Here is a 26465-nt window from a genome sequence, read left to right on the forward strand (position 1 = left end):
CTAGGATTTAACACATATTAACAGTGTACCATATTAACGAAGTATTGGTTCGTGAAACCCATTTAGTGCAGGCATACCTGGGAGATACTGCAGACCACCACAATAAAGCGAGTTGTAATCTTTTTCTTGATGGAGGATCTTGCCTTCCATTTGTAAAAAAGCACAATACCTGTGAAGTGCGGTAAAGCGCAGCACAATAAAACAAGGTCGCCTGTACTTGCCACAAAAGCCCATCTTTGCTCTTTCATATCTGAGGACTCTCCTCACCAGGTAAGCAACTGAGACTCTCTCCTTCTCTTCTCGACCTCAAGTTGACTTTCTTCTGCAATCTGTCCTAATGAGGAGCTCATATTTTCTTAACTACCTACCATATTTCATCTCCCCTTGTTTAAAAAAATCTTTATTTTCCACCCCCACCTGGAGAAAGTACTGAACACTAAGTTAATGAAAACCTAGTAAGTGTAAGAAAATACAGCATTAATCTAAAATCAACTCAATAAGCCCTTCCTCTCCAACCACTTGGGCACATGTCCACACACACGGCCTCCTTGCCCCTCGGGAGCCTCTTCCCCGAAGTAGGAGAGCTGGGGACTTAATAGGAATTCTGGTTGCGGCTCGCTAGGAGAGTTACTTTGGGGAGTTGCACTGACTGCTCTGGTTTTGGTTTCCTCATCCCTACTACCTCAGTGTGGCCAGTCCTTTCCTCAGAGGCTCACTCCGAAGATACCTGAGACCATGTGTGTGAAGTGCCCTGCTCTGCCCCTGCACAGAGCAGGTCCTCAATGCATGTTCTCCCCTTTTCCTCTCATCCTCAGCCTATTTCCTCCCATGGTTAGTTTCTGCCCTCCACTGTAGACAGGCCTCTTCCAGCCTTAAGAGTCATCCTTGAAATAGGGGGCAGAACTAGACCGGGTCCTAAAGAGTCTCTGACCAAGCCTCTCCTTTTTTATGTTTAGGCGAGGAAGCTGAGGCCTGTGGTTGGTGGCTGAATCAGGAGTGGAAGAACCCACCCAATGCTCCAGACTGTCAACCAGTCCTCTTAAATTTATGAAAATACTGTCAATTTCTGTTTCCTGCTCCTCCTCCATAGTTCTCTTCTTGACAAACCTTAGCCAAGTTCTATCCCGAATCTTCTGTAAAAATCAGTAAAGGATATCACCTTACAGCCCCAAACCAAATTCAACCTTCATCCTCTTCGCTGACTCCCAGTATTTAATACTTTTCTTCATTATGTCTGGCCTGGGTTTGAGGGACAAGGGCGAAGCTCATTCTTTTCAGCTGAACCCATCCCCAGCTCCTTCTAGAGGCCAGGCCCTTCACTGGAGGCCGTCTGCTTCTCTCCCCTTCCTTCCCTTCCTTCCCTCTGGTCCTTAAGGCAGCTCACACAGAGGTGGCCACACTCCCCTTCTACCCACACAGATCCCTTCCTGGCTGAACACATAACTACACAGATGTACAGCCCAATTGCATAGTCAGGAGGCCTCAGAACCATCTTGGTCCAGGAACACCTCTTGGTCCCCAGGCGCTCCCACCCTTGCCTGACCCCCAGTGCCCAGCAGCTCTGCACCCTTCTAATCTCCAAGCATCTCAAGAGCTGGGCAAAGCGCCGAGGGCTCTATGTGTCAGGCTTCTGTTCATTATCCAGCTTTAGGCCCTCAGGGTTACAGAAAAGAATATGGTCCCAGCCCCTTGAGGTTTGATAATATTGTTGAGGGAACATGGAGAGCAAGTGTAAGGTACATCTTAAGAACTAAACATTGGGAAGTAAAATGCTGTCTGAGAATTAAACCATATCAGTACAAAATGAATCAGAACAGATATGCAAAGTCACCTGAAGAAATGGTTCCCAGGCTTGACTGAAATCAGAATAGATACAGGATACAGAGAAACATTAAAGACTGTGCCCATTGGAAGCTAAGAAGAGTGGCCACCAATGGAAGCCCAGAAAAGGGAGAGCCTTGGAGACAGGCGGGTGGTGCCCATCTGATTATGGAGACAGTGCCCCTCGAGTGGGTGGCATAACCGACTTTACCTACACATCTGTGGATTCCAAAGCTTCGTTCATGCTACAGCTGCAAGGGGAATGCAGAGAGCTGGGAATTGGGGTGGGCTAGAGTTGCCAGCAGCAGCCAGGCTGTGAGTTCCACGAAAGCAGGCTCTTTGTGAACATTTTCTGAATGAATGCTACAGAATGATAAACTACCCCAGAGAAGGTGAGGCCTGAGCTGAGCCCTCAAAAGACATTAATGGACTTGTATTTAGTAGAGGAGGAGCAGGAAGGTAGCCATTCTAGAATGAGGGGATGGGCACTTTACATGGAAAATGAAGGCACAGTAAGAACTGCATTATGTGTACAGAGGACCAGAAAGAGGTTGGCAAACACGGAGTCATAGGGTAGGGCAGGTTGTGGGGCCTGGGGTCCAAGCAGAGGAGTTGAGGTCAGATTTGACAAGCAATGGGAGCTATTGGTTTCTGAGAAGTAAAGACAGCATAAAAGTGGTATTTGAGAGTCATCAGCTTGGCTGGGTGAGCTGGCAGATGTCAGGAGAGGAATGGGTGTGTGGAGGAACAGAGATGGGCCAGGCATCTAGAGGTTATGAATAACCCAGGGTCAGGGTTATGGGACTGTCCACCACAGTGAGCACTGCAAATGGATTTAGGAAAGACAAACAGAAATGTGTACAAAGAGGACTGCCACAGCATCCTTTGTATTAGGGCAAAAAGGAAGCAGCCCATATGTTTATGAGCAGGAAAATGGGTAGTTGGTTTTATATTCATGCCGTAGGATATTGTACAGCAGGGAAAATGAGCAGTGTAGCTCTAGATGCCTCGATGTCAAAAAATCTTAGAAATGGAGGAAGGAAAGAAAAGTTTTAGAGGAGTTTAATCCGTGCTGTCCAATGCAGTAACTGCTAGCCACATGTGACTGAGTTAAAATTTAAAAATGCAATTCCTTAGTCTCACTAATCACATTTAAAGGCTTGATAACCACATGTAGTTTAGTGGCTACTGTATTGGACAGCACAGATAATATTTTCACCATCACAGAGAGTTCCTTTGGACAGTGGTGATGTTTTAAAAACCAAAATATGACACACTATACATAGATACAGAATGTATAGTAAAAGTACAAAGGAAATTATGCAAATGTCAAATTCAGACAGTAGTTACGTCTGAGGAGAGCCTGTTTGGGATCAGACAAGGAATGGTGGGAGCTTGGCTATATAAGTGCTCATTATATTATCATCTATACTTTTATATGCTGAAATATTTCATAGTAAAAACATTTTTAAAGAAGATGGGATGAACATGAGGGACACTGTGATTGAGACTCAATATAGGACAGGCAGAAGATCAAAATGGCTTGAATTTCTTGTCTGGGAGACGGGGGGTAGGGGGGATGGCTGTGGGGGCATCTGACCTTCCTCATCCTGGTATCCATCCACACAGTCCCACCTGTGCCATTCAGCTTCTCCCTTGTTGCCATCACCATCCTATGTTCTCATAGACACTCTTTTCTGGTCCTTGGTGCCATGGTTACCTGGCTTCCAGAAAGCTGTGATGGGATCAGGCACAAACACCCCGACAGGCTGGCCTCCTGCTGGGTGCACACACCCCTTGCCCAGCCAAAGCCCCACATTTTGACCACATGTCCCATCCCACCCCAGCTCCCAAACCAAGCCTGGTCCCCTACTCCTAAAGAGGGCTGCTTATGTCTCATGAGCATCCTAGTGAGGCCTGGGATAGCTGTGCTCTGTCAAGAATTTGTCTACACTAAGAAGCCAGCAGCCCAGGGGAGATCTGGGCCAGGTGCCCAGCCCCGCTGAGGCCAAGGGGCTCCTGGCTGTGGGCTTTGGGTATTGGCTGAGCTTGGCATTTCAGGAGGCAGGGGGAGCCTCTGGTTATAAATTGGGTCTAGCAGGGTAACCAGGACCTCTTCTCTGGGGGCAATATGTTGTGATCCTCCTGCCTCTGTGGGGGTGATGCCTTCTCCGCAGAGCCCCTCCATTCCTATTCCAGGAGCCGTGAAGATTGGCAGACCCAGGCAACTCCCACTGAGGCACTGGGACCCTCCCGCCTCTTTCTACCTATTTGGAACAACTGCTATTATCCAGGGCTATGTTTGACCTTTATTTTATTGAATCACCCCAGCAATTCTCTGAAGTAGGTGGTGGTATCCCATTTTACGTCGAACAAAGTGAAGTTTGAGGGGTTAGTGACTTCCCCAGCTAGTGACTCACAGTGCAGATTAGAGCCTAAGTGGATCTGACCTGCTTCTACCTCGGAACTCTCTTGGCCTACTCTTTCTCTCTGTTCTCTCATACTCATCCTGCCTCCCTGTCCTTCCATCTCATCCTCCCAACCTCTCTCTGTGTCTCCATCCAGGCGACCCTGTCTTCCGCTTCTCTCACCTTGCCCCATCTCCCACGTCCTCTCCCTCCTCTCCTTCCCCAGCCCAGAAGCACAAAGAAGTCGCTGCACAGGGAAAGAGGGCTTGAGGTACAGACACTATGGATTCCAGCTGAGTTTCATGTCCTCGCGAACTCAGGCCTACCCAGCTCTCAGGAGCCAGGTGTCCTTTTCCATGGTGGCTTCCTTCTCTGAGGACACCCCCACATACATATCATCTTAGGTGGAAGACTGTCCTTGAAACTGCTCCAGGGAGAAAGAACTCAGACTGGCTTACGGTTTCCAAGAACAGCTTCAGTTTGAGGCAGGAGGAACAGGAAGGAGGTGTTGGGGTGGTAGGGTGATGGGGGTAAGGAGAGGCAAAGGCAGAGAACAACTTCACAAACCGGAACAGTGTGAAGCGCCATGGGGAAGGAGAGATGTTTCTAGTCTCCTGAGACTCTCTCCACACACGCCCCACAATGACTAGCCTTGGGGTGGGGGCCGGTCCCTGACGGTTCCCTTCATCATTACTTCCCAGCAGCACTGGAGGAGGCCTGGAGAGGTGCAGACCTGCCCAAGTGACTCATGACAAGCAGCAGATCTCACATCCATTGCTTAGGGCTAAAGAGAAGCAAAATGAGAGGAATCAGATGAGGAGCAATACTCTGATTCAGGTTGAGAATGAGGAAAAGGAAAGGAGACAGGGTGGACCCAGCTGTCTGAACACTGGTCTGAAAATCAGGAAGGCACTTTCCAGGTGAGGGACAGAACAGAGTGCGGGGGAAGAAGCATAAATCCTATGTGTGTGAGGAAAGGAGGAGGCCTGGCATTTTCTTCGCTGTGACCCCCTCATTCAGAACCACCTATTTTCAGCATTTTAAACAGACTGGTTCTCTGATGCTATCTGAGGCACTTGTCTGTACTTTAAAATTTTCTCTGCATTTCTCTCACTGGCTTTTACACCAGGTTTGGAGTTCACTGTGATGGAACTAAAGAAAAATTCTGTGGCGACTTCACTACTGTTGCACCATCAAGTGCCTGGGACTGTGAAAGCCAAGCTTCCAGGGCGGTTTGGAATCAATGCCGGTGACCTTTTGTTTCCATAAGAACACATGTGGCAACCAGCGATCTGGCCTGACCCTGACATCTAAATTCTAATAAAAAAGCAAGCTGAGCTACAGTGGTGATTATGGGAACTAAGCAAAAAAAAAAAAAAAAAACCTTGTGCCCAAAGGTGAGTGATTCAGAGGTGTCTGTAAGACCCCCAGAAGGTTAATAATCTGATGTCTAACCTGGGGAACTGGCCAAATAAATGACAGCACAGGTACTCATATGGAATATTTTGTAACCATTGAAAGTGGTAATTGTAAAGATACAGAGCAAGTTGGAGAAATTTATGATAAATTATCTAGAAAAAAAAAAAGTAGGACTCAACATTGTGCATGTGCTATTGTTCCACTGAGAAAAGAAAAAGAAAAGATACTTGGGCTGTTCTTCTCAGACTATGAGTGGTGAAGGCCAGGTTTGTTCTTGTGGAATTTCCAGTTTATCACAAACCGAGATGTATCCATAAATACCATAAATATTAATGACAAAAATGTATCCATCAAAGGATTGTATCTAAAATATATTAAAAACTTTCAAAACTCAACGGTAAAATACAAACAAAGCACTAATTAGAAATGAACAAAAAGCATGAACAAACACTGCAGCAAAGAGGATGTGGTAAGCACGTGAAAAGATGTCCACTATCATTATCCACTAGGAGATGCAAATTAAACCACAATGAGATCTCACTACATACTGATTGCAGGGGCTGCATCAGCTTCCTAGGGCTTTGTAACAAATGGCTGCAAATTGGGTGGCTGAAAGTTACAGAAATTTATTCTCTCACAGTTCTGGAGGCCGGACGTCTGAAATCAAGGTGTCAGCAGGCCCTGCTCCCTCCAAAGACTCTAGGGAAGAATCTTTCCTGTAAAGACTCTTTTTTCAAGTAGAGCCACATTCATAGGTACTGGGGGTTAGGACTTGAACATATCTTTAAGGGGATACAATTCAACCCACACAATGGCTAAAATAAAAATAAAGATAATCACAAATGCCAACAAGGTTGTGAAGGAACTAGGTCTCTCATACATTGGAGATCAGTTTGGCAGCTTTTATAAAACTAAATGTGCATCTGCCATATGACTCAGCAATTGCATTCTCAATATTTAATCTCAGAGAAATGCAAACTAATATTCATCAAAAGATCTGTATACAATGTTCATAGCAGCATTATTCATAATTTCCAAAAACTGGAAACAGCCCAAATGTCAACCACTGACTGGTTAAACAAACTATGATATATCTATACCATGGAATACTATTCAGCCATATAACGGAATGAGCTACTGGTACATGCAACAACCTGGATGGATCTCTAGGACATTTAGTGAAAAAGCCAGTCCCTGATGGTTACATGATATGTGGTGCCATTTACATAATATTCTTCAAACGATGAAACTATAGCTGTAGAGAACAGAAGTAGTGGTTGCCAGAGGACAGGGTTAGGGGTGGGAATGCAGCTATAAAGGGATAACGGGAGGGAGTTCCTTTAAGTTCTGTATCTTGGTTGTCATGATGACAACATGAATCTGAGATCAAATTGCACAGAACTACACACGTGCACATGTATATGCACACACATATATCCAGGTGTATGCATACATAGGTGAGTGAAATCTGAATTAGGTCTGATATCACTTAATAATATTGTACCAATGTCAATTTTCTGGTTTCGATATTACGCCACAATTATATACGATGTCGCCTTTGGAGGAAGCTAGGTAAAGGGTTCTTGGAACTCTTTGTATTCCTTTTGTGACTTTTGGTGAGTCTATAATTCTTTCAAAATAAAATGTTTAAAAATTATTTTTAAAATAAAATGAGAAGTAGATACACAAAATATAATCCCCTATTTTTAAATCACAGATTCAACAGACATAAAACAACTATGTCAGACTGCTGTGGGACTTCCTCAACGCTCCCTCTTGTTTTCTACACCTGTTGTGCCAAGGAGCAGGAATGAATATCTGGCAGAATGGCACCGGGCCATGGACCACACTGAGTAGCGCCCTCTCAAATGTTAGAAACAAATACTAGAGGTGGAATTTTCCCAGCTCTTTGACTTAATTTTTTTTTTGTGGCGGAGTTATACTGCTATTCAAATGAAACTATTTAAAATAGCTATAGATAATAATTCAAAAGAAATCTCTACTTCCTCTGAGTCGTGGTTTATAGAGAAAAACATAGTTTTAAACCACAGCCAGTGCTCCATGTGCCTGGTTCTGTCATCCCTCCCTCTCAGTTCCCTTCTTCTAATTTCATGTCCTCCATCCCTCTCTCTCCCTCATCTGCTTGTCCCCAACCTCCCTCTTTCTGTAGCGGCAGTTCCCAGGCTCTGGTCCCACCCTCCGTTACTGCACTGTCACCCCCACCCCAACGTTAAGGAATCACCTTACCTCTCTGAGCATCAGTCTCCTTGTGTGTGGTGATCGTGAGACCTACCTCAGAGCTGTCATATGAGGAGTAAATGAGATCACTCATGTGGCAACAGAAAGTGCACATGCAGAGTGGGGTGCTCTGGCTGCGCACCCTTGGTCCCCAAACATTTGCACTGGCTCCGGTCTTCGCCAGTCTCTGTGCCAAACTCACCCTCCCCTCTTAAGCAAACCAGGCTGCTCCTCCTTCCCTGCCTCCCCCAGTACATACGTCCTGGCACCACTCACGCCAGTGGCCCTGTCCCTCAGAGATGTGTCCTCCCCTTCCAGCTGTGAGCTTCCACAGGCCAAGGGGGCTTCTCCCCAGTGAAAAAGCCAGGCCAGGCTGCTGTGCTTTACTCCTCTGCTATAACTTGAGGCCCTGTAAACTTTCCCATCTGTAATGAATAAGAATAAGAATAAGAATAAGAATAAGAATAAGAATAAGAATAAGAATAAGAATAAGAGTAAGAATACACTCATATTGGCTAACTCAATGAGCGTTCAGTTTATGCCAGGCACCATCCCAAGCTCTCTCCATGTACTAACTTATTTGATGCTCTCAACCATTCTATGAGATAGGTTCCGTTCTAAGCCCAATTTACAGATGACGAAACTGATGCCAGCCGTCAGGGAAATAACTTGCCTGTGGCCACCCAACTGGTAAGCCCCACATTCTTATTCACAGCACTCTAAATATGTTTTTGTGCGGATCTTCTGCTTTATGACAGCAGGGATTGGGTTTGTCTTATTCACCCAGCTCAGCACCTGGCACAATGGAGCTCTGTGAATCTTTGTTGAATGAATGAATGAATGAATGAATGAATGAATGAATGAATGCTGCCCATTATGCTGAGCCAATAAAGTTATTTTTCTCTGCTGTAGGGGAACCAGGCAGAGGCCACGGAGGTAACCACACCAGGGCAGCCTGTAGTGCCAGTACCTGCTTCTGCCCAGGACGTGTCTGAGAACTGTGTCCTTCCCACTCCTGAGTCCAGCAACCCCCAGGCCAGGTCTTAGCACTTTCACTTTCTGGGAAGTCTATGTTTTCTTCTCAGTCTCCTTATTTCTATCTCAAGCCCAAGCTGCTAGGAACTCACCAAGTTCTCCTGTCTACAGAGGAAAGATACCCATCTCACAGCTTCATGAGCTAAATATCCTGGGAAAGCTGCCCAGTCGGCTGAGCTGTAAGTCTAATTTGGTCTCTGTTAGTCTTCTCTCCTCCACTCTGACTTTTCCCCAATAGCTTCTGTTCCTTCCCACAGACTAACTTATTGTCCTGAACTCTTCTAATTCTCTCCCACTCTACCTCTGAAGCCTTCTTTCTTCCTTCTTCAGCTACCCATTTATCTCCTGAATCATTTTAAATATAGTTATTTGAAAGTCTTCCAGACTGTTCTATTATTTCAAGTTTTGAAATCAGAGATCCTCTCATTTGTGTTATATTCTGTTGCTCACGGTAGCTCAGTTCCTCATGTGTTTTATAATTTCTGATTGTGAGCTAAGCTGGGGAATTTTTTCCTCTCATGGATAGCCCAAGTGGCTGGGTTGTGAAAACCCCTTTGGCAGAAACTACCCCCCTACCACTACTTAAGCCAACTCACTCTGAACTAATTTAAGAATTCCCAAAATTCTTTATTGACTTATTGGGCTAATATATATATAAAACATAAAATTTACTATTTTAACCCTTTTTATGCATATGGTTTAGTGGCATTAAGTACATTCATGTGTGCAACCATCCCCACTATTCATTTCTAGAACTTTTCATCTTTCCAAACTGAAACTATGTACCCATTGAAAAATAACTCATTTACTTCTCCTCCGGCCCCAGGAAACTGCCATTCTATTTTCTGTCTCTATGAATCTACTTGCTGTCTCTATAAAAATTGATCACTCTAGGTCCCTATAAGTAGAATCGTACAATATTTGTCCTTTTGTGTCTGGCTTCTTTCATTTAGCATAATGTCTTTAAGGTTTATCCAGGTTGTAGCATGGGTCAAAATTTCCTTCCTTTCAAAGGCTGAATAATATTCCATTGTATGTATATACCACATTTTGTTTATCCATCCATCCACTGATGGACAGTTAGGTTGTTTCCATCTTTTGGCTCTTGTGAATAGTGCTGCTATGAACATTGGTGTACAAATACCATTCGAATCCATGTTAAATTATTTTACTGGATCATAAATTAGTTCTGTTTAATTTTTTTGAGGAACCATCATAATATCTTCCATAGCTGCTGCATCATTTTACATCCCCAGAAGCAATGCACTAGGATTCCAATTTCACTATATCCTTGCCAACACTTGCTATTTTCTGGGTTGCTTTATAGTTGTTGTTGTTGTTTTTTTAATTTGTTTGTTTGTTTTTTATAATAGTCATTCTAATGAGTGTGAAGTGATAACTCATTGTGACTTTGATTTGTATTTCCCTAATGACTAATGACCTTGAACATAACATCTTTTCATGTGCCTTTTGGCCACTTGTATGTCTTCTTTGGAGAAATGTCTTCAAATCCTCTGCCCATTTTTAAATCAGATTGTTCAAGTGTTTTGTTGTTGAGTTGTAGGAGTTCTTTATATAGTCTGGAGATTAATACCTAATCAAATATATGATTTGAAAATATTTTCTCCTATTCCGTGGGTTGCCTTTTCATTCAATTGATTGCATCCTATAAGACACAAAAGTTTTTAATTTTAATTAAGTCCAATTTACCTATATTTTCTTCATTGCCTATGTGTTTGGTGTCATAGCCAAAAAATCTTTGCCAAACCCAATGTTAGCAAGTTTCCCCCCTGTATTTTCTTCTAAGGGTTTTATTGTTTTAGCTTTTTATGTGTAAGTCTTTGATCCATTTTGAGTTAATTTTTGTAGATGGTGTAAAGTAAGAGACCAACTTCATTCTTTTGCATGTGGATATCCAGTTTTCCAAACATCAATTCTTGAAAATACTGTCCTTTCTTCATCAAATAGTCTTGGCGGCCTTGCTAAAAATCATTTGATCATATGTGCATGAGCTTATTTCTGGGCTCTATATTCTATTCCACTGATGTAATATATCTGTCTCTGTGCCAGTACCACACTGTTTTGATTACTGTAGCTTTGTAGTTAGTATCAGGAAGTGTTAGGCCTCCAAATTTATTTTTCTTAATTATGCTTTTTTTGGGGGGGGGGGCTAATTGGGGTTTCTTGAGATTCCACATGATTTTTTGAGATGGTCTTTTTATTTCTACAAAAAATTATCACTGGGATTTTGATAGCATTGAATCTATAGATTGCTTTGTGTAGTATTAACTTCTAGTCCATGAATATAGGATGTCTTTATACTTCTTTGTGTCTTTTTTAGTTTCTTTCAGCAATGTTTTGTATTTTTCAATGTACTAAGTCTTTTGCCTCCTTGGTTAAGTTTATTTCTAAGTATTTTGTTCTTTTTATTGCTTTCGTAAATGGAATTATTAATTTTCTTTTTGGATTGTTCATTGTTAGTATATAGAAAAACAACTTGTTTTTGTGTGTTGACTTTGTATTGTGCAACGTTGCTGAATTTTTAAATTAGTGCTAATAGTTTTGTTTGTTTTTGAATCCAAGTTGTTTTTGTTTTACTTTTGTTTTTACCCAGAGTCCTGAGCAGTGACAGGTTTTCTTGCCATCTTCCAAAGCCAATGAGCAAGCTTTTTCCAGGTCCCTATTCACTGGGAGTGCAGGCTTCAAGGGTCCTAGTTGAACTCAGCAGTATTGGTTCCAGCTTCCTGCCTCATGAAGGCCGAGACCTCGGTCCCTGCTCCTGCATGGTCATTACAATGCAAGTGCTTGGCCACTGGGCCTATTTCTCTTCTGATACCCTCCCCTCAGCTCCTGCTGCATCAGCTCACTCACCCCTCTACTTTTCTGCTCTCTCTTGATTTCAAAAACAGATACATCTATTTTCTACATATTCAGAGCTGAAGTGGTCCCAGCATCTCACTTTCAAACGAGCTCCTCAAGAACATGCACTCACAGGGGTATATATGGAAGTCAAAATTTTATCCATAGTGAAAAATCCCATTCCAGGACACAGCTAGAATGAGAAATACCTCAGTCCCTCCTCTGATAAGCAAGAGTCCTACCTCCCCACGGAGCTGGGAGCTAGCCAAGGCCATGTCATGTGTGTGATTGTTGTCTACTGTTACTGAGGGCCTAGTATGTGCCAGATAATGTACTGAGTGCTTTACATACATTTGATCTCATTTAATCCTCTTTCAAGCCCTATGAGGTAGGTATTATTATTGTCACTGATTCAGTTGAGAAAATATCCAAAAACATAGCTAGCAAAGAAGCAGAACCAGGATTCAGACTTAGGTTGGCTCGACCTTTACCAAATACTTCTTGTTCTTCTCCATCCTTCCACAAGCCACCTGCCCTCTTTTTCTTGCCCAGTCCTTTAAGGGATAGGGTCCATGTGGTTTCTTTCCTCCTATCTGCCTTCAGCACTCAGTGGGGATGATCTCTGCAGAGGTTACTGTACTTTTGCCCCTGGAGGACCTGTCCACAACTTGGGAAGGACTACAGCACTCACACAGTTCTTGGACTGAGCCCCTGTTACCAAGAGAAAGGAGTCTTTTTCCAAGGACTCTGAGGGGAAATAAATGATTGGGAGCGGACTCAACTCTGGTCGGGACCCAAGCACCCAGCCCTCCCTAAGACATCGTGTGAGCCTGGCCAGGCCTCCAGACAGCCCCTCCCGCCACCCCAGCCAGGGTGGTGCTTGTGTGGGAAGGACTTTAAATCCAGCTGCCAGACCCCTGGATGGGAGAGGCAGAGAGGACTGGTCACCATGCACAGCTCCCGCAGTCTCCTGGCGCTTTTGCTGCTGCCACTGCTACTGCTGGCGGCCACCACAGGCCTTGCCGGAGCACTCAGTGATGATGAGAAACGTGTGATGGTGGAGCTGCACAACCTTTACCGAGCCCAAGTGTCCCCACCAGCCGCCAACATGCTGCAAATGGTGAGTGTGGCCAGGGGCACTCACCTGCCGGGACCGAAGGGGTGCTGGGCAAGGCTCCCCACCAGTCTCTCCCATCCCTTAGCTGAAGCCATCTCAGAGACTCGGCTCTTGGGCCAGTGACAGAGCCTCTGATATTATACAATTCATAGGTCCCCATGAGAAGCTCCATTATACAATTGAGGAAACTGAGGCTCAGAGGGACAAGCTGGTCTCTCAGGGGCTTGCAGATCAAAGAGCTGATAGAGCCAGGTCTGAATGCCCCAGCTGCCCACCCCAATGACCCCTTCCCAGTGCTTCCTAAAATGCATGTGCCCCCTGGGAGGTGGAACACAGGAAACTCCTAACGCCTTGGTGACAATGGTGACAACTGACAACGGTCTTTCAGAAGCCTTCCAAGGAAATGAGAAGAGGAAACATAGTAGAGGATGGGTCCAGGCCTCTGGGTTGTAGGGAGGTAGTGAGGAAGTAGGGAGAGCAGGAAGCAGAAGCAGAGAGCACTCTGGATCATACAGTTTAAATTCTGTCTCCGCCACCTACAAGACCCATGATTTGGGGTGAGTCCCTTAACATAGTAAGGATCCTCAGTCTCTCATCTGTAAAATGGGGTTGTAATTAGAGCTATATATATATATATATCAACATGTACTGAATTTCACAGATGTAAGACTCTATATATAGACACAGTAGGAGATATTTACATCAAGTTTAAAATAGTGTTGTATACAGGTGTGAACACATGCCAATGTAGCAAACATACATGGACTTGCCTACACATGAAAACAGCCAGATTCAAGGCAGGGAAGTGGTTACCTCTTGTCAGGGAGGGAGAGTTATCTGATGGCAGTGTTAGGGACAGAATGTTTGTGCTCAGGATTAAAAGAGATAAAGTGAGAAATTTACCCCCATTCCTGCCCTCCCTCAAGTGGCCTGGGAAGTTGATGGTCAGTGTCCAGGGAGCCATAGATGGTGCCTGAGAGCAAGGTCACACCTGGGGAACACAGCAGTGAGCCTGGGTGTCCAAGACTCGAGTTCTAACAACTCTGTCCAGTATTGCAAAGTGATTTTGGTGGGCCCCTTTACTGTCAAAGCCTCAGTTTCCTGATCCACGGCATCCCTGCCCTGAGAGTCAGACAGGATGACACATGAAAAAGATCTTGGAGGGGCTCTACACACACACACACACACCACCACCACCACCACCACCACCACCACCACCACTGAGCAACCAGGGACTGCAGACAAGTCAGGAGCCCTGGATGCTGGTACCAGCTCTGCCAGCAACTCCGTGAGTGGAGCCTGAAACTCAGTGTTGGGCCTCTGTTTCCCCATCTGTCGATCCTTGATGCCCTACAGTCTTGCTGGCCGAGACTGGGGGGCTACACAAGCTGGGAGCTGCTTTGTGAACAGAGGTGGATCTCAGGTGTGGGGCAACATTCCAGAAAGCGATTCAGAGATTGAGGGGATATGTTGCTGCCTGGTGGGAACAAGGCTCAGGTGTAACCTCAGCAGTGGCAAATGCAGAGACTCAGGAGCCATATGGTATGGGTTCACATCTTAACTTTGCCCTTTATTAGCTGTGTGACCTCAGCCTAGTTACTAAACCTCTCTGTGCCCAGCTTCCTTATCTGTAAATTAGGATGATAGCATAACAACTCCCTTGCAGGGTGGTTGTAAGAATTAAATGAGTGAATATGTGTAAAGCACTTAGAACAGTGCCTGACAAGTAGTAAGTGCTCAGTAAGGGATTAACGAAAGAAAGAATGGATCCAGGGTGAGGCAGGTGGGGATTATTGTGGACTCTTCTTTCTTCCTCAGCCTCCACATTTAATCATCACCACTTTTACCTCCCAGAAGGTTCGGTTTCCTTTGAAGCCTACCCTCCGCCCACCCAATCGCTTTGGCACAAGCCTGGTTCAGTCTTTCATTTCCTCTCCCAAGGACTCCTAGAACAAACAGCCTCTAATGGCTTCCCCAGCCTCTGGCCTCTGCTACCAAAATGAATGATCTGACACACAGGCTCGACCCTACTCAAGACTCTTCGATGGGGCTCCCTAGTGCCTTGGGATAAAGCTTCACCTCCTGAGAAACCTCTTTGTGTGTCTGGCCCCTGCCTACATCTCCAGCCTCCTCTCCTGCTCACTTTCTCCTTCAGTAACCCGAATAGCTTATCTTTCCCCCAACCAAAAATCTGTTTCTCACCTCCCTGACTTTGCTCATGTAGTGCCTTCTCAGGATGCCTTTCTCCTCTCCACTGGCCAATGCCTCATCTTCTGACGCTTAGCTTACTGTCTCTTTCTCTACCCATAGGTTGAGCTAATGGCTCTCTTTGATGCCTGCATTCTACCCATGTATACTTTTCATTTCCCACATGGTCACCCAATTAACAGTTTATGACAACATGGCTTCTTGGTCTTTGCTGTCATCCCAGGGCTGGCATGGCGCCCAGGACTGTTGAATGAATGAATGAGAGAGTTAGTGAGCGAGTGAATGAATTGCTTTCAGATGGTGACCATGCAGCCAATACAGGTGGGTGCCATGACTCTTGAAGCTCCCTAACGGTCTCTAGACCACTGAGAAGACTTAAATCCCAAGGGAATAACTCTCTAATCGTGGGACTCCAGGCATCTAGTCAGAATGGAAGTGACAGCCTGGCTCTGTAGGGGATACTGCTTCAAGCAGGGCCCTGTCTCAGTGATCATTTGACAAATAAATGTCTGTTGAGTACCCGCTATATGCCAGCACCGTGCCGGACAGTGGGGATACACACTGTCCTTCCCCGAAGGAGCTTATAGTCTAGTCTGGAGTCTTGCAGGTCATCCCAGACGTTTTGATCTTGGTCCCCAGCACCCTGCCCCTTTCCCTCTCCCTGTCTCCCACTGTTACCAGAGTTTGAGAGAACCTCAGGGACCAGTGATTTGGGACCAAAAAAAGCCCAGTCATGGCAGTGGGGCTCTTCCCATGGCAGCGCTCCCATCCCCACCCCAGGCAGCTGCTCCTGAAACCCTCCGGTGGGGAGAGAGTGGGCGTGGCCACACAGCCTCCTTCCCTCAGGGTCACCCCAGCTCTTGGAGCTTTATGGGCTGTCTGGCTCCCACAGCTGGATGGGCCCCCAGAGGGTGGAGCAAGAGTTACCGCCAGGCAATCCCTTTCCAGGAGAGGCCAGGACAAAGTTTAATGGGATCCAGGCCTCTTTCCTCAATCCTTTGGTCGGATGCCTTGTTAATCCCTCTTCCCACCCACACTGAGCCTGTCCTCCCAGCCAGGGACAGAGAACCTCAGAGGCCCCCCCCCAACCTAAAATGCCTCCTCTCGCTGTCTCACCTGAGGTCCCCACTGGAGAACGCTGCCTTTGCAATGTGACAGTTCTTTGGGCCACTGAAGCTCTAAAAAGAGGCCTCTCAGTGAGGGTCGTACAGAGGCACATAATTTTGGCGGGGGGAAAGGGGTCGTCAGTTGACAAGAATTGAGAGCCCTTGGGAGGAGCACTCAGGATGGAAGGCTGCAGCTGGTAAAGCCATGGGGGCTGGGCTATTCTAAGGGGAGAGTGGAAGCTGAGAGAGGGGTGCTGACCCCCAAGTCAGATTTATGGTGAATGGATAGGGGCAGAGGCATGGCTGAATAAACAACCCAGCCACTGAACATCTCACTGGACATCTTGTGGTTTTCAAAGCAGTTCCGGCAGGTAGACAGGGGCATCACTGCCCACCTTCCTCACAGAAGAATGTTCGTATTAATATTTACTCTTCTGAACGTCCTGTGAGTTCAGAAAGGTTAGGGAATCTGTCCAAAATTACACAGCTGGTGAATGGTCCTGAGTCTAGCTAACTCCACCGCCTGGGGCGGCACCCTTGCGTTCCCCACAGAAGTCCACCGGGACACCAGGAGCAGAGACCTTTTCCAGATATGACTAAAAGTCATCCTACTAAGGAGGGAGGGTCTCCTGCCTCCAAAGGCCCTGACGAAATCCTCAACCTACTTCTCTGTTCAGAATTGCGGGCATCCTCACCTCCTTCTCCCACCCCCTCCCTCTCGCCTCTATCAAGCCCAAGGTGTCCTCATCTCCTTTCCTGACCTGTCCCTGTCTTGCAGAGGTGGGACGAGGAGCTGGCTGCTTTTGCTAAGGCTTACGCGCAGGAGTGTGTGTGGGGACACAACAAAGAGCGTGGAAGACGGGGCGAGAACCTCTTCGCCATCACGGATGAGGGCATGGACGTGCCGCTGGCTGTGGAGGAGTGGTACCTTGAGCGCGAGCACTACAACCTCAGCACCGCCACCTGCGACCCAGGCCAGATGTGCGGCCACTACACGCAGGTGCGAGGGCCGGCGGGTGGGCGGGGCCGCACGAGCAGTGGGCGATACAAGACAGGGCCACCTGTCCCTTCACCCGCGAGTCCTTTAGTCCACACTCTAAGCTCCCTAAAATCCTTCATGAAAGTCATCTTTCCAGAGTAGTTAATGGTTGTCCAGGCCTCTGACGAAGTCGGCTTCTCAAAATGACTAAACCATTTTCAGTTTATTCTTTAAAAACCACAATCTGAAAGCCGAGGCCATCGCTTTCGGCCTGCTGCTACTGAAGAGACCTCAGTTAGGGGTCTCAGGGCCTGTTTCCTGGACAGTAGCAGGCCTGTCCTCCAGCCCGAGTTATGCAGAGCTTTTGCCCCAGCAGTAAGTTCCCCACCCGGCTTCTGTCTTCTCTTTCACTGTCTTTCTTTTGGCTTTTCTCACGGTGCCTAAGTTGATGCTTCTAATCTGCCAGAGGATGATAAAGCACCCAATTTTGTTTGCTTAATTTTTCTTTTGCTTTTAAACACTGTAAATAAGAGCAAAGTGTCACTGAGGGAAGGTTTCAGGGAGGCTTCTGAGAGCACGTCCTGCCTCACCATCACCTTTTACTGATGTCGGGATTCTGCATTTTGAAAGTTTCAGTTTGCATTTAAGAGGAATAAGGGTGTGTGTGTGTGTGTGTGTGTGTGTAGGGGAATTAACATTAGTATTACCGAATTCTTTTTTTTCCCCTCCTCCCAGTGTTTGTTGTTCAAATAATAAGGTGAAGATAAGATTTTTAAAAAGACAAAGGAAAATAAACCAATCATCCTCCCACCCATATTCACCAATTCGATATTCTGGTGCCTCTTTTGGGTGGTATTTTTAGTGCTAATCTTTAGGTCAGGAAACCCCAACATCACTCACCCAGATCAGGAAGTTGTGAGGGTGTATCAGCCCTCCCTGCCCCCTCCCCTGTATACCCTGCCAGCTCTCCTGCTCCGCCCTCCCCCTCACACACATTCTCCTCTAGGATTGCAGTCTGTGCCCAGCAGGAGTGGGTCTGCCCCATCTCCATCTCAGCCTTCTGTAGGCCTGAGTGTGTGTTCTCGGGTGATTTCTGCCTGGGAGACACTCAACAGTGGTACCTGGGGGACCATCGGCTGATTCAAGTGGAAAGACCCCAATCCTGAAGGGTGTGCAGAATTAACAGCCAGAACCAGATCTCATAGCAAAATCTGGCCTAAGTTTGAGTGACTCCTAGGCCAACTGGGCCAAGAAATAACAAGAGGAGGTTGCTGGTCTAAGCCCATGGCGGTGAACAAAGGTTGTTTTGACTTAAAATTTTATACCTAAGCCAGAACTTCTAAGCAGCTAGGAGATACACACTTAGAGACTGCAGAGCAAGTCCCTGCTTCCTTGTGATTTGGGGGAAGTTTTGTTTCCAAAACGGCTCTTCCTGTTCCCTACCTTGGATTTTACTTGTTGCTGATGTTTAAGATTCTCTCATTTGAGATTAATTCCTTTGGATATACCCCTAGTTTAAAATGCAAGAGCCTCTAGGAAGAATTCATGAAGGTATATCAAAAGAGAAGGTTTTCAGAGGAAGAGAGGGAAAGTTTTCAGAGAAAGAGAGGCCTGACGAAATGGTGCATGTGGTTGGCAAGGGAGAGTAGACTCTTCAGAACAATCTCCCTCAAATCCTTTGTTCAGAGTTGTCCTGAAGCTGCATGTCCTCAGGGGTTCATATCTAACAGGCTATAAGGCTTCTTCCTCTCCCTACTTGGTCTAAAGAGACACCAACTAGAGGCCATCCTACCCAGGGTAAACTGTTGGATTTGTCCTTCTTCAGGTGGTCTGGGCCAAGACAGAGAGGATTGGCTGTGGTGCCCACTTCTGTGAGAAGCTGCAGGGCGTTGAGGAGACCAATATCCATTTGCTGGTTTGCAACTATGAGCCCCCGTGAGTACAAGGGAGCCCTATAGGGAGGGCTGAGTTGGACGCAGTCTAGGCAAGCAGGAGGGGGCCAATCTGGAGCCTATGACCTATACCTTAGGGGGGTTGCAAAGTTACCGATGGGAATCTTCTCCCATTGGCCCAGCAAGTTAGTTGTGGGCATGTAAGAGCCAGAGGCCCTTTCGAGCTAGGCGTGTGTATCAGGGGTAGGGTCAGGGTCTGCCACGGACCTCCAGCATTTTCCTCGCCTCCTACAGAGGGAATGTGAAGGGGCAGAAGCCCTACCAGGAGGGGCATCCGTGTTCCCAATGTCCCTCCGGCTACCGGTGTGAGAACTCCGTCTGTGGTGAGTTGGGGATGGACTGGGGAGGGCGAAGAAGGGGAGGGAAAGGACATCCACTGGATAGGCCCGAGCCTCTCCTGGCTCCAGAGCGGTGCGTGGGCAGGGAAAGGCCCAGCTGGACGCAACTTCCAAGGGCCCTCGGCGGTCCCTCCCCATCCGGGTTCCCAAGCCTGTTTTGCCCTCCTTGCGCAGCTATTGTGGCGCCTTGTCATTCCAAGAGACAGGATTTAGACCCTCCAAGCCGAGGGTAGAGATGAGTCCAGCGGCTCCCAGGCTCCGGGCGAGGTGGGCGTGGCCAGATAGCGAAAGCCTGGGTGGGCGGAGCCGACTGGTGGGCGTGGTCGGAGTGTTAACAGGAATCCAGCTGGAGAAGTCTCCTGAAAAAGTGGAAGTGTGAGTGCAGAGAGAGGAAGAGGTGGATAAGGAGGTAAATGGAGGAGCATTTAGTATTAGTTAGGGATATATTCGCTGGAGAGAGTATGTGTGTTTGTGTGTTGTCATAGGACGTTTGTCGCTTCGCCTTGATTGCGGTGGGGTGAGGGATATGGGGTCCAGCTTGTAACACTAATGCCAGGCCTTATCTCTCTTATCAGAACCTATCAGAGGCCCAGAAGAGTCTCAGGACTTGCCTTATTTGGTAACTGAGGCCCCATCTTCTTCGGTAACTGAAGCTTCAGACTCTAGGAAAGCGAGTACTTCTTCTTTCCTAACAACAGAAACTCCATTCTTGGTAACGGAGGTCTCAGACTCCCTGGCAACCAAAGCTCTACCTGCTGTAGAGACCACGGCACCATCTTCCTTAGCAACGGAAGGCCCCTCCTCCATGGCAACAGACGCTCCACCTTCCTTAACAACTGAGGACCCCTCCTTTATTGAAATACTCAGGCCGATCTTCTTGGATGAGGGGCCAGCTACCTCCCCCAAATTGACACAGGATCCCGTCTTCAAATTGGCAGACAAAGAGGCCAGCAGGACAAGAATGTCCTCCAGGAGCCCAAAGAGTTCTCTGCACCCCAAGATGTCCCTGACAGGGACACAGGAGCCACTATCCCACTCCCAGGAGGAGGGCAAGGCTGAGGCTGAGTCGCCTTTGTCCAGTGAGGTTTTGGTCTCAGTTTCTCTAGTCCAGAATGAACCAGGTGAGCTGTCTGCCACGCTGGACCACTTGGGGGACACCCTCTCCAAGTCCCTACTCAACTTCCCCGATATCTCTGCCACCACTAATATCTTGGCCCAGCAGTTAGTTGTCCTTGCAAGTTAAGGCCTATAGTGTCCATCCTACCCTCCCCCCTGACTCCAGATTGTCAGCACCCTGCCCCCAACATAGGCAGCATAGGCGTGGTAGGGCATGCACCCTCCGAGTAGGAGCTTCCTTCCTGGCTGCTGGACCCCCACTTGCATGCCTGGTGGGGTGGGTGGGAGGTCAGGTAGAGCTGTCTCCAGGCTGAGGCAAACCTTCTCCCTTCCCACAGGTGCAGAGGCCCCTAAAATGTCTTCAGGGCCCAACTCAGCCCCTGGTTACATCTGGGGCCCTTTTCTGGGTCTGCTACTACTGCTTCCTTTGGTGTTGGCTGCAGTCTTCTGAAGGGATCACCACTCAAAGGCGAGGCCTGGTCGGGGGACCCTGGTCTCATGCCCACTCTGGATTGTCTTTCTCCAAGAGGCCACAGCTTCCTGGGCAGGTCCTGCTCTGTGGCCCAGCAGCCCCCTTCACTCCAGCTTCTGGCCAGACTCCAAGCCAGTGCCCTTATGCCCTCAGGAGGCTTCTACAGGCCAACACCTGGGACTGCCCCAGGACTGCCTCTGCCTCTGGGGAGGTTCATCCCTCAGCTAGCTGCAGATTGTTCTGAACAGTGTTCCTGTGGCCATGGTCCTGCTCTCCTAGGGACAGAAGATCTCAGGGCTTCCTAGGAAACCCTTGTTCCCTCCCAGTCCTCTGGCCTCTTCCTGGAGCCATCTGAGTCCTGAGCTGTTCCCAGGACTGCCTCCTGCCTTCCCAGGGTGAAGAGGTCAACTGTCCTTCTCCCATCTCCCCAAGACTGTCCCAGTCCCCCAAACAAGACAATTCTTGACTGAAGGCCTTCTGGAAGGGGAGGGCTGCAGGGCATCACCCAGACTGCTTGGCCTGGCCGGTGGCAAACTCAGGCTGCCACCTGAGGACTACACATCTGGCCCAGACCCCTCCTGCCCCTTTTGTCTCAGTCCAGGGAGGTAGGTGGGGATTCTGGGAAGATCTTTGCCTGCCTGGCCGTGGTTGTCTACCTATGCCAGGTAGGGGACTCTCTTAGAGTAGCTCCCTCCTCCTATTTGTAGTTTCAAAGGGTTTGTGAGTAACAGATGGACAAGCCCCTCCTGAGTGGGGTTCTATGGATGGGGCAGGCAGGGACAGGGAAGGGAAGCAGCCTCTGACTCCTGAATAAAAAGCCTCTGTAAGAGTACCTGGAGTCTCTTTGCTCAGGAGTGGTGGGCAACAAAGGAGGGCTCTTTGGGAGGCCCTGAAGAGGCTTGACACTTCCCCTACCAACCTGCAGCTCTCCCTTTTTCATACCCCCTCCCCCAAATACTCCATTTAGTTTTTTGAGGCACCTTTCCTTTCCTTCCTATAAACCTCCTCCCACCCACTCAAATCTTCAAGTAGCTGGCAGGAAGGGGAAAGGGCCAAGGGAAGGCCAAGGGCACTGGACTGACTCCCAAATCCCGGAGTCACCAGTGGGGCTGAGCTGGGGCCCAGGATTGAGGAGTAGCATGCAACCTCTTTACAGGGGTGCTGCTGGCAAGGCCCATGTGTGACACAAGGTCAGAAATGTAGCTCAGGCATGGCTTCGCCAACCTTTGGTGGTGCTTGGAGGAGTCCAGAGAAAGGCTCTGGAGTCACAGACACGCTCCCAGAAAAGCACAGCAGGTTTGTCTGGAAGTGCTATGGGGCAGGAAAGTGCAATGTGTTTAAGGCCAGCAACAGTAGGTGACTGAAGGCGGCTTTGGACCAAGCTGGGGTTGGTGGGGAAGAGGCAGAGCAACTGTCTCAAGGCCAAAGTCAAAGTGCGAGCAGTGACACAGGAAGCATCCAAATCAGGCCAGGGCTGTGCACCTTCCATATGTGTATATAATATAAGGTCTCTCTGTGAAGATAAACTCATATAACATAAAATTCATTCATTTAAAGTGTACCACTCAATGGTTTTAGGTGTAGTCACAAGATTGTGCAGTTATCACCATGGTCAATTTTGGAATATTTCATCATATTAAAAGGAAACCCCACACCCATTAGCAGGCACTCCCTAATTTCCCTCCAACTCCACCCCCAGCCCTCAGCAACCACTAAATCTATTGTCTCTATGGATTTGCCTGTTCTGGACATTTTGTATACATGGAATCATACAAACATGTAGCCTTTTGTGTCTGGCTTTCACTTAGCATATTTTCAAGGTTCACGTTATAGCATAGAGCAGTACTTCATTCTTTATTACCAAGTAATATTTCCATTGTATGGAATACATTTTATTTATCCATTTATCAGGTAGTGGACATTTCAGTTGTTTCCACTGTTTGGCTATTATAATAGTGTTGATATAATACGTAAAAGTCTTTAGGTGGACATATGTTTTCATTTCTTTTGGGTAGATACCTAAGAGTGGTATCATTTTGGTAACTTTGGATCATATGGTAACTGTGTTAAACTTTTCCAGTTTTATTGAGAAATGATTAACAAATCGCTGTATAAGTTTAAGGTGTACAGCATGATGGTTTGATTTACATATATTGTGAAATGATTACAATAGGTTTAGCTGACATCCTTCTCATATAAATAAAGATAGGAAAGAAAAAATTTTCTTGTGATGAATATTCTTAGGGTTTACTCTTACCAACTTTCCTATATATCCTATCTACAACAGTGTTAGCTATAGTCATCATGTTGATTACATTCCTGGTACTTATTTATAACTGGAATTTGTGTCTTCTGACCTCCTTCCTCCACTACCCCCTCCTGCTACCCTGTGCCTTTGGTAACCACAAGTGTCATCTTTCTCTGAGTTTTGGGATTTTTTAGATTCCACATATAAGATCATACAGTATTTGTCTTCTTCTGACTTAATTTTATTTAGCATAATGCCTTCATAGTCCATCCATGTTCTCGCAAGTAGAATTTTTTTTTTATGGCTCTATTATATATATATATACTCCATCTTCTTTATCCATTCATCGATTGACGCACACTTAGATTGTATCCATGTCTTGGCTATTGTAAATAATGCTGCTATGAATACGGGGGTGCAGAGATTTTTTCAAGTTAGTGTTTCTGTTTCCTTTGGATATATTCCCAAAAGTAGAATTACTGGTAGTTCTATTTTTAGTTTTTTTTCAGGATATGTTTAACTTCTTGACCAGCCAGACTTTTTTTCCAAAGTAACTGCACAATTTTACATTTGCACCAGCAATAATATTAGGGTTTTAATTTCTCTACATCTTCAACACTTATCTTTTTGATTATAGCCATCTTATTGTGTAATTGTTTTTTTCATTTCCCTGAAAACTGACAATGTCAAGCATCTGTTCATGTGCTTATCAGCCATTTTGTATATCTCCTTTGGAGAAATGTCTATTCTTTTGTCATTTTAAAAATTTGATATTTGTATTTTCATTACTGAGTTGTTGGAATTTTATGTTCTAGGTACAAGTCCCTTATCAGATATATGATTGCAAACATTTTCTCTCATACTGTGGGTTGTCTTTTCAATTTTTCTTAATATTCTTTGAACACATTTTAATTCTAACGATGTCCAATTTATCTTTTTTCATTTTGTTGCTTGTACCTTTTGATGTTATAGCTAAGAAACCACTGCCTAATCTAAGGTCACAAAGATTTATTCCTGTTTTCTTCTAAGAGCTTTATAGTTTTAATTCTTACATTTAAATCTGTGATCCATTTTTAGTTAATATTTGTATGTGGTATAAAATAGGAATCTTCATTCTCATGCATGTACATATCCAGTTGTCCCAGCACCTTTCATTGAAGATTATTCTTTCCCCATCTAATTGTTACCCTTGTCAAAAATCATTTGACCATAAAAGTAAATGTTTACTTCTGGTTTCTCAATCCTATTCTATCAGTCTATATATACGTCTTTATGCGGTACCACACCATCTTGACTACTGTAGCTTTGTAGTTAAGTTTTGAAAACAAGAAGTGTTAAGTCCTCCAACTTTGTTAAGATTTTTAGGCTATTCTGGGTCCCTTGAATTTCCATATTAATTTTAGAATCAGATTGTCAAATTTCTGCAAAAGAAGTCAGCTGAGATTTTAATGGTGTATAATCTGCTATCCTAACTATGTTAAGTCTTCCAATCCATGAACATGGAATATTTTTCCATTCATTTAAGTCTTCTCTCTTTCAACAATGTTTTGTAGTTTTCGAAAAGTTTTTCAATATTTGTTAAATGTGCTCATAAGTATTTTATTTTTGATGCTACCATAAGTGAAATTCTTATTAATTTCATTTTCACTTTGTTCAAGTGCAAGTGTATAGAAATACAATTGACTTTTGTATATTGATTTTGTATCCTACAACCTTGCTGAATTCATTTATTACTTATAGAAGTATTTTTAGTGGATTCTTTAGGATTTTATATATACAAGATCATGTCATCTACAGAGATAGTTTTACTTCTTTTCTGATCTAGGTAACTTTTTTTCCCCTTGCCTAATTGTCCTGGCTAGTCCCTCCAGTACAATTGTTGAGTAGTGGCAAGAGCAGACATCTTTTCTTGTTCTTGATCTTAGGGAAAAAACATTAGGCCTTTCACCATTCAGTATTATTTGTGGGTTTCTCATTTATCAGGTTATACCACTGATCAAGTTAGGAGGTTCTCTTCTATTCTTAGGTTTTTGAATGCTCTTAACATAAAAGGGTGTTGAATTCTGCCAAATATTTTTTGTATTAAGATGTTCACATATCTCTTGTTCTTTATTCTATGGATAAGAGTCTATTACATTGATTTTCAGATATTGATCCAACTTGGGTTCCTGAGAGGGGGTTCCTCTTCTCCTGGGCCCGTTTCTCAAGCTGGTCCCCAGATCCTATTAAGTGGTCAGCTGTGGAAGCTTCTGTGCAAAGAGGGACTGTGGAGGCCCAACCCCATCTTTCTTAGTTTTTGATTAGGCTCTACCTGCTTCCTACAAAGTAAGAACGCCTATTGCCAGCCCTCAGGAAAACTATCACGCGGGATTATCTGTTCAAGACAAGAAACAGGGAACTCTTTGGAAGCTTATTTTGAGGGAAATAGCATGGTATCCTGTACAGTCAGGCTGGGCTGTGACAATTTGGCAAGGAGCGAATACGTCAGCACAAGCCCATGAGGATGAGGGGGAATGTTCAGAGGGTAAGGGGGATGACACTCTTGAGGCCTCAATAACCAGGGTGGCAGGGGGTCAGCTCCAGCACTATGCTGCTTGGCTCTCAGGTATCTGGGGACTGGCACTAGAACAAGGACCATAGTAGGGACCCAGCACAGGCTACCACTGCCACCTCAGGCTTCATCACAGAGGGTCCCAAAAGGCCTGTCACAGGCATTTCCAATTTTGTCCATCAGAATTAAGTTTTCCAGGAGGGCAGGATGGTGACTGGCTTCCCACAGCAGTCTCAATTGCATCACCCTTCCTTTTTCTGACATCTCAGCTTCCCTCCTGCCCCAATCCAACCTAATCTCCTCCCTCAGATGTGGACCATGTCAGTCTAGTTTCCAGGATGGACAGACGCCAGGTGCTCAGAGGACAATGAGGGCTTAGTTTTCAAAGGCTGAGGGGACCAGGGAAAAAAAGAGCATTTAATATGCACAATACATGCATGTGAATATTGAACTCAAAAATTGCTTTAGAAGTGAAGGGTAAAACCTCGTTTTTTTTGTTTTTTTTTTGGGGGGGGGGAGGGTAAAACCTGGACTCTGTTCAACTAAAAATTTAGAAAGTATCAAAAAGGATTTTCTAGCCATTTCAGGGTGTGGAAGA

At 45.9% G+C, this 26465-nt stretch overlaps 1 protein-coding gene across 7 annotated transcripts; it reads left to right on the top strand.

Moving 5' to 3' along the window:
- Window positions 1–7103: 7103 nt before the first annotated feature.
- On the top strand, window positions 7104–24847 carry PI16 (peptidase inhibitor 16). Of its 7 annotated transcripts, none has more exons than XM_036239520.1 (8): window positions 7104–8576; window positions 8799–9100; window positions 11536–12900; window positions 16990–17211; window positions 19016–19125; window positions 19377–19465; window positions 20056–20601; window positions 20935–24847. In XM_036239520.1, exons 3-8 carry the CDS (start codon window positions 12730–12732, stop codon window positions 21045–21047), a joined length of 1251 nt encoding a protein of 416 aa, XP_036095413.1. In that variant the 5' UTR covers window positions 7104–8576; window positions 8799–9100; window positions 11536–12729; the 3' UTR covers window positions 21048–24847. The 7 variants fall into 7 exon arrangements, with proteins under 7 accessions (XP_036095413.1, XP_036095406.1, XP_036095412.1 ...); XM_036239513.1 differs by lacking the exon at window positions 20935–24847 and having other exon boundaries at window positions 8799–8926; window positions 9033–9100; window positions 20056–20907; XM_036239519.1 differs by lacking the exon at window positions 20935–24847 and having other exon boundaries at window positions 7104–7538; window positions 8496–8576; window positions 20056–20907.
- Window positions 24848–26465: the final 1618 nt, after the last annotated feature.

Source organism: Rousettus aegyptiacus, unplaced genomic scaffold (assembly GCF_014176215.1).
Source record: "Rousettus aegyptiacus isolate mRouAeg1 unplaced genomic scaffold, mRouAeg1.p scaffold_m13_p_1, whole genome shotgun sequence".
Taxonomy (NCBI): domain Eukaryota; kingdom Metazoa; phylum Chordata; class Mammalia; order Chiroptera; family Pteropodidae; genus Rousettus; species Rousettus aegyptiacus.

What these genes read in the sequence shown, in the direction of transcription:
- PI16 (XM_036239511.1), top strand. Translation starts at nt 12,730, where the DNA reads ATGCACAGCTCCCGCAGTCTCCTGGCGCTTTTGCTGCTGCCACTGCTA. An exon ending in CCGCCAACATGCTGCAAATG is followed by an intron (nt 12,901 to 16,989) that starts GTGAGTGTGGCC and finishes CCTGTCTTGCAG; the next exon opens with AGGTGGGACGAGGAGCTGGC. An exon ending in GTGTGAGAACTCCGTCTGTG is followed by an intron (nt 19,466 to 20,055) that starts GTGAGTTGGGGA and finishes CTCTCTTATCAG; the next exon opens with AACCTATCAGAGGCCCAGAA.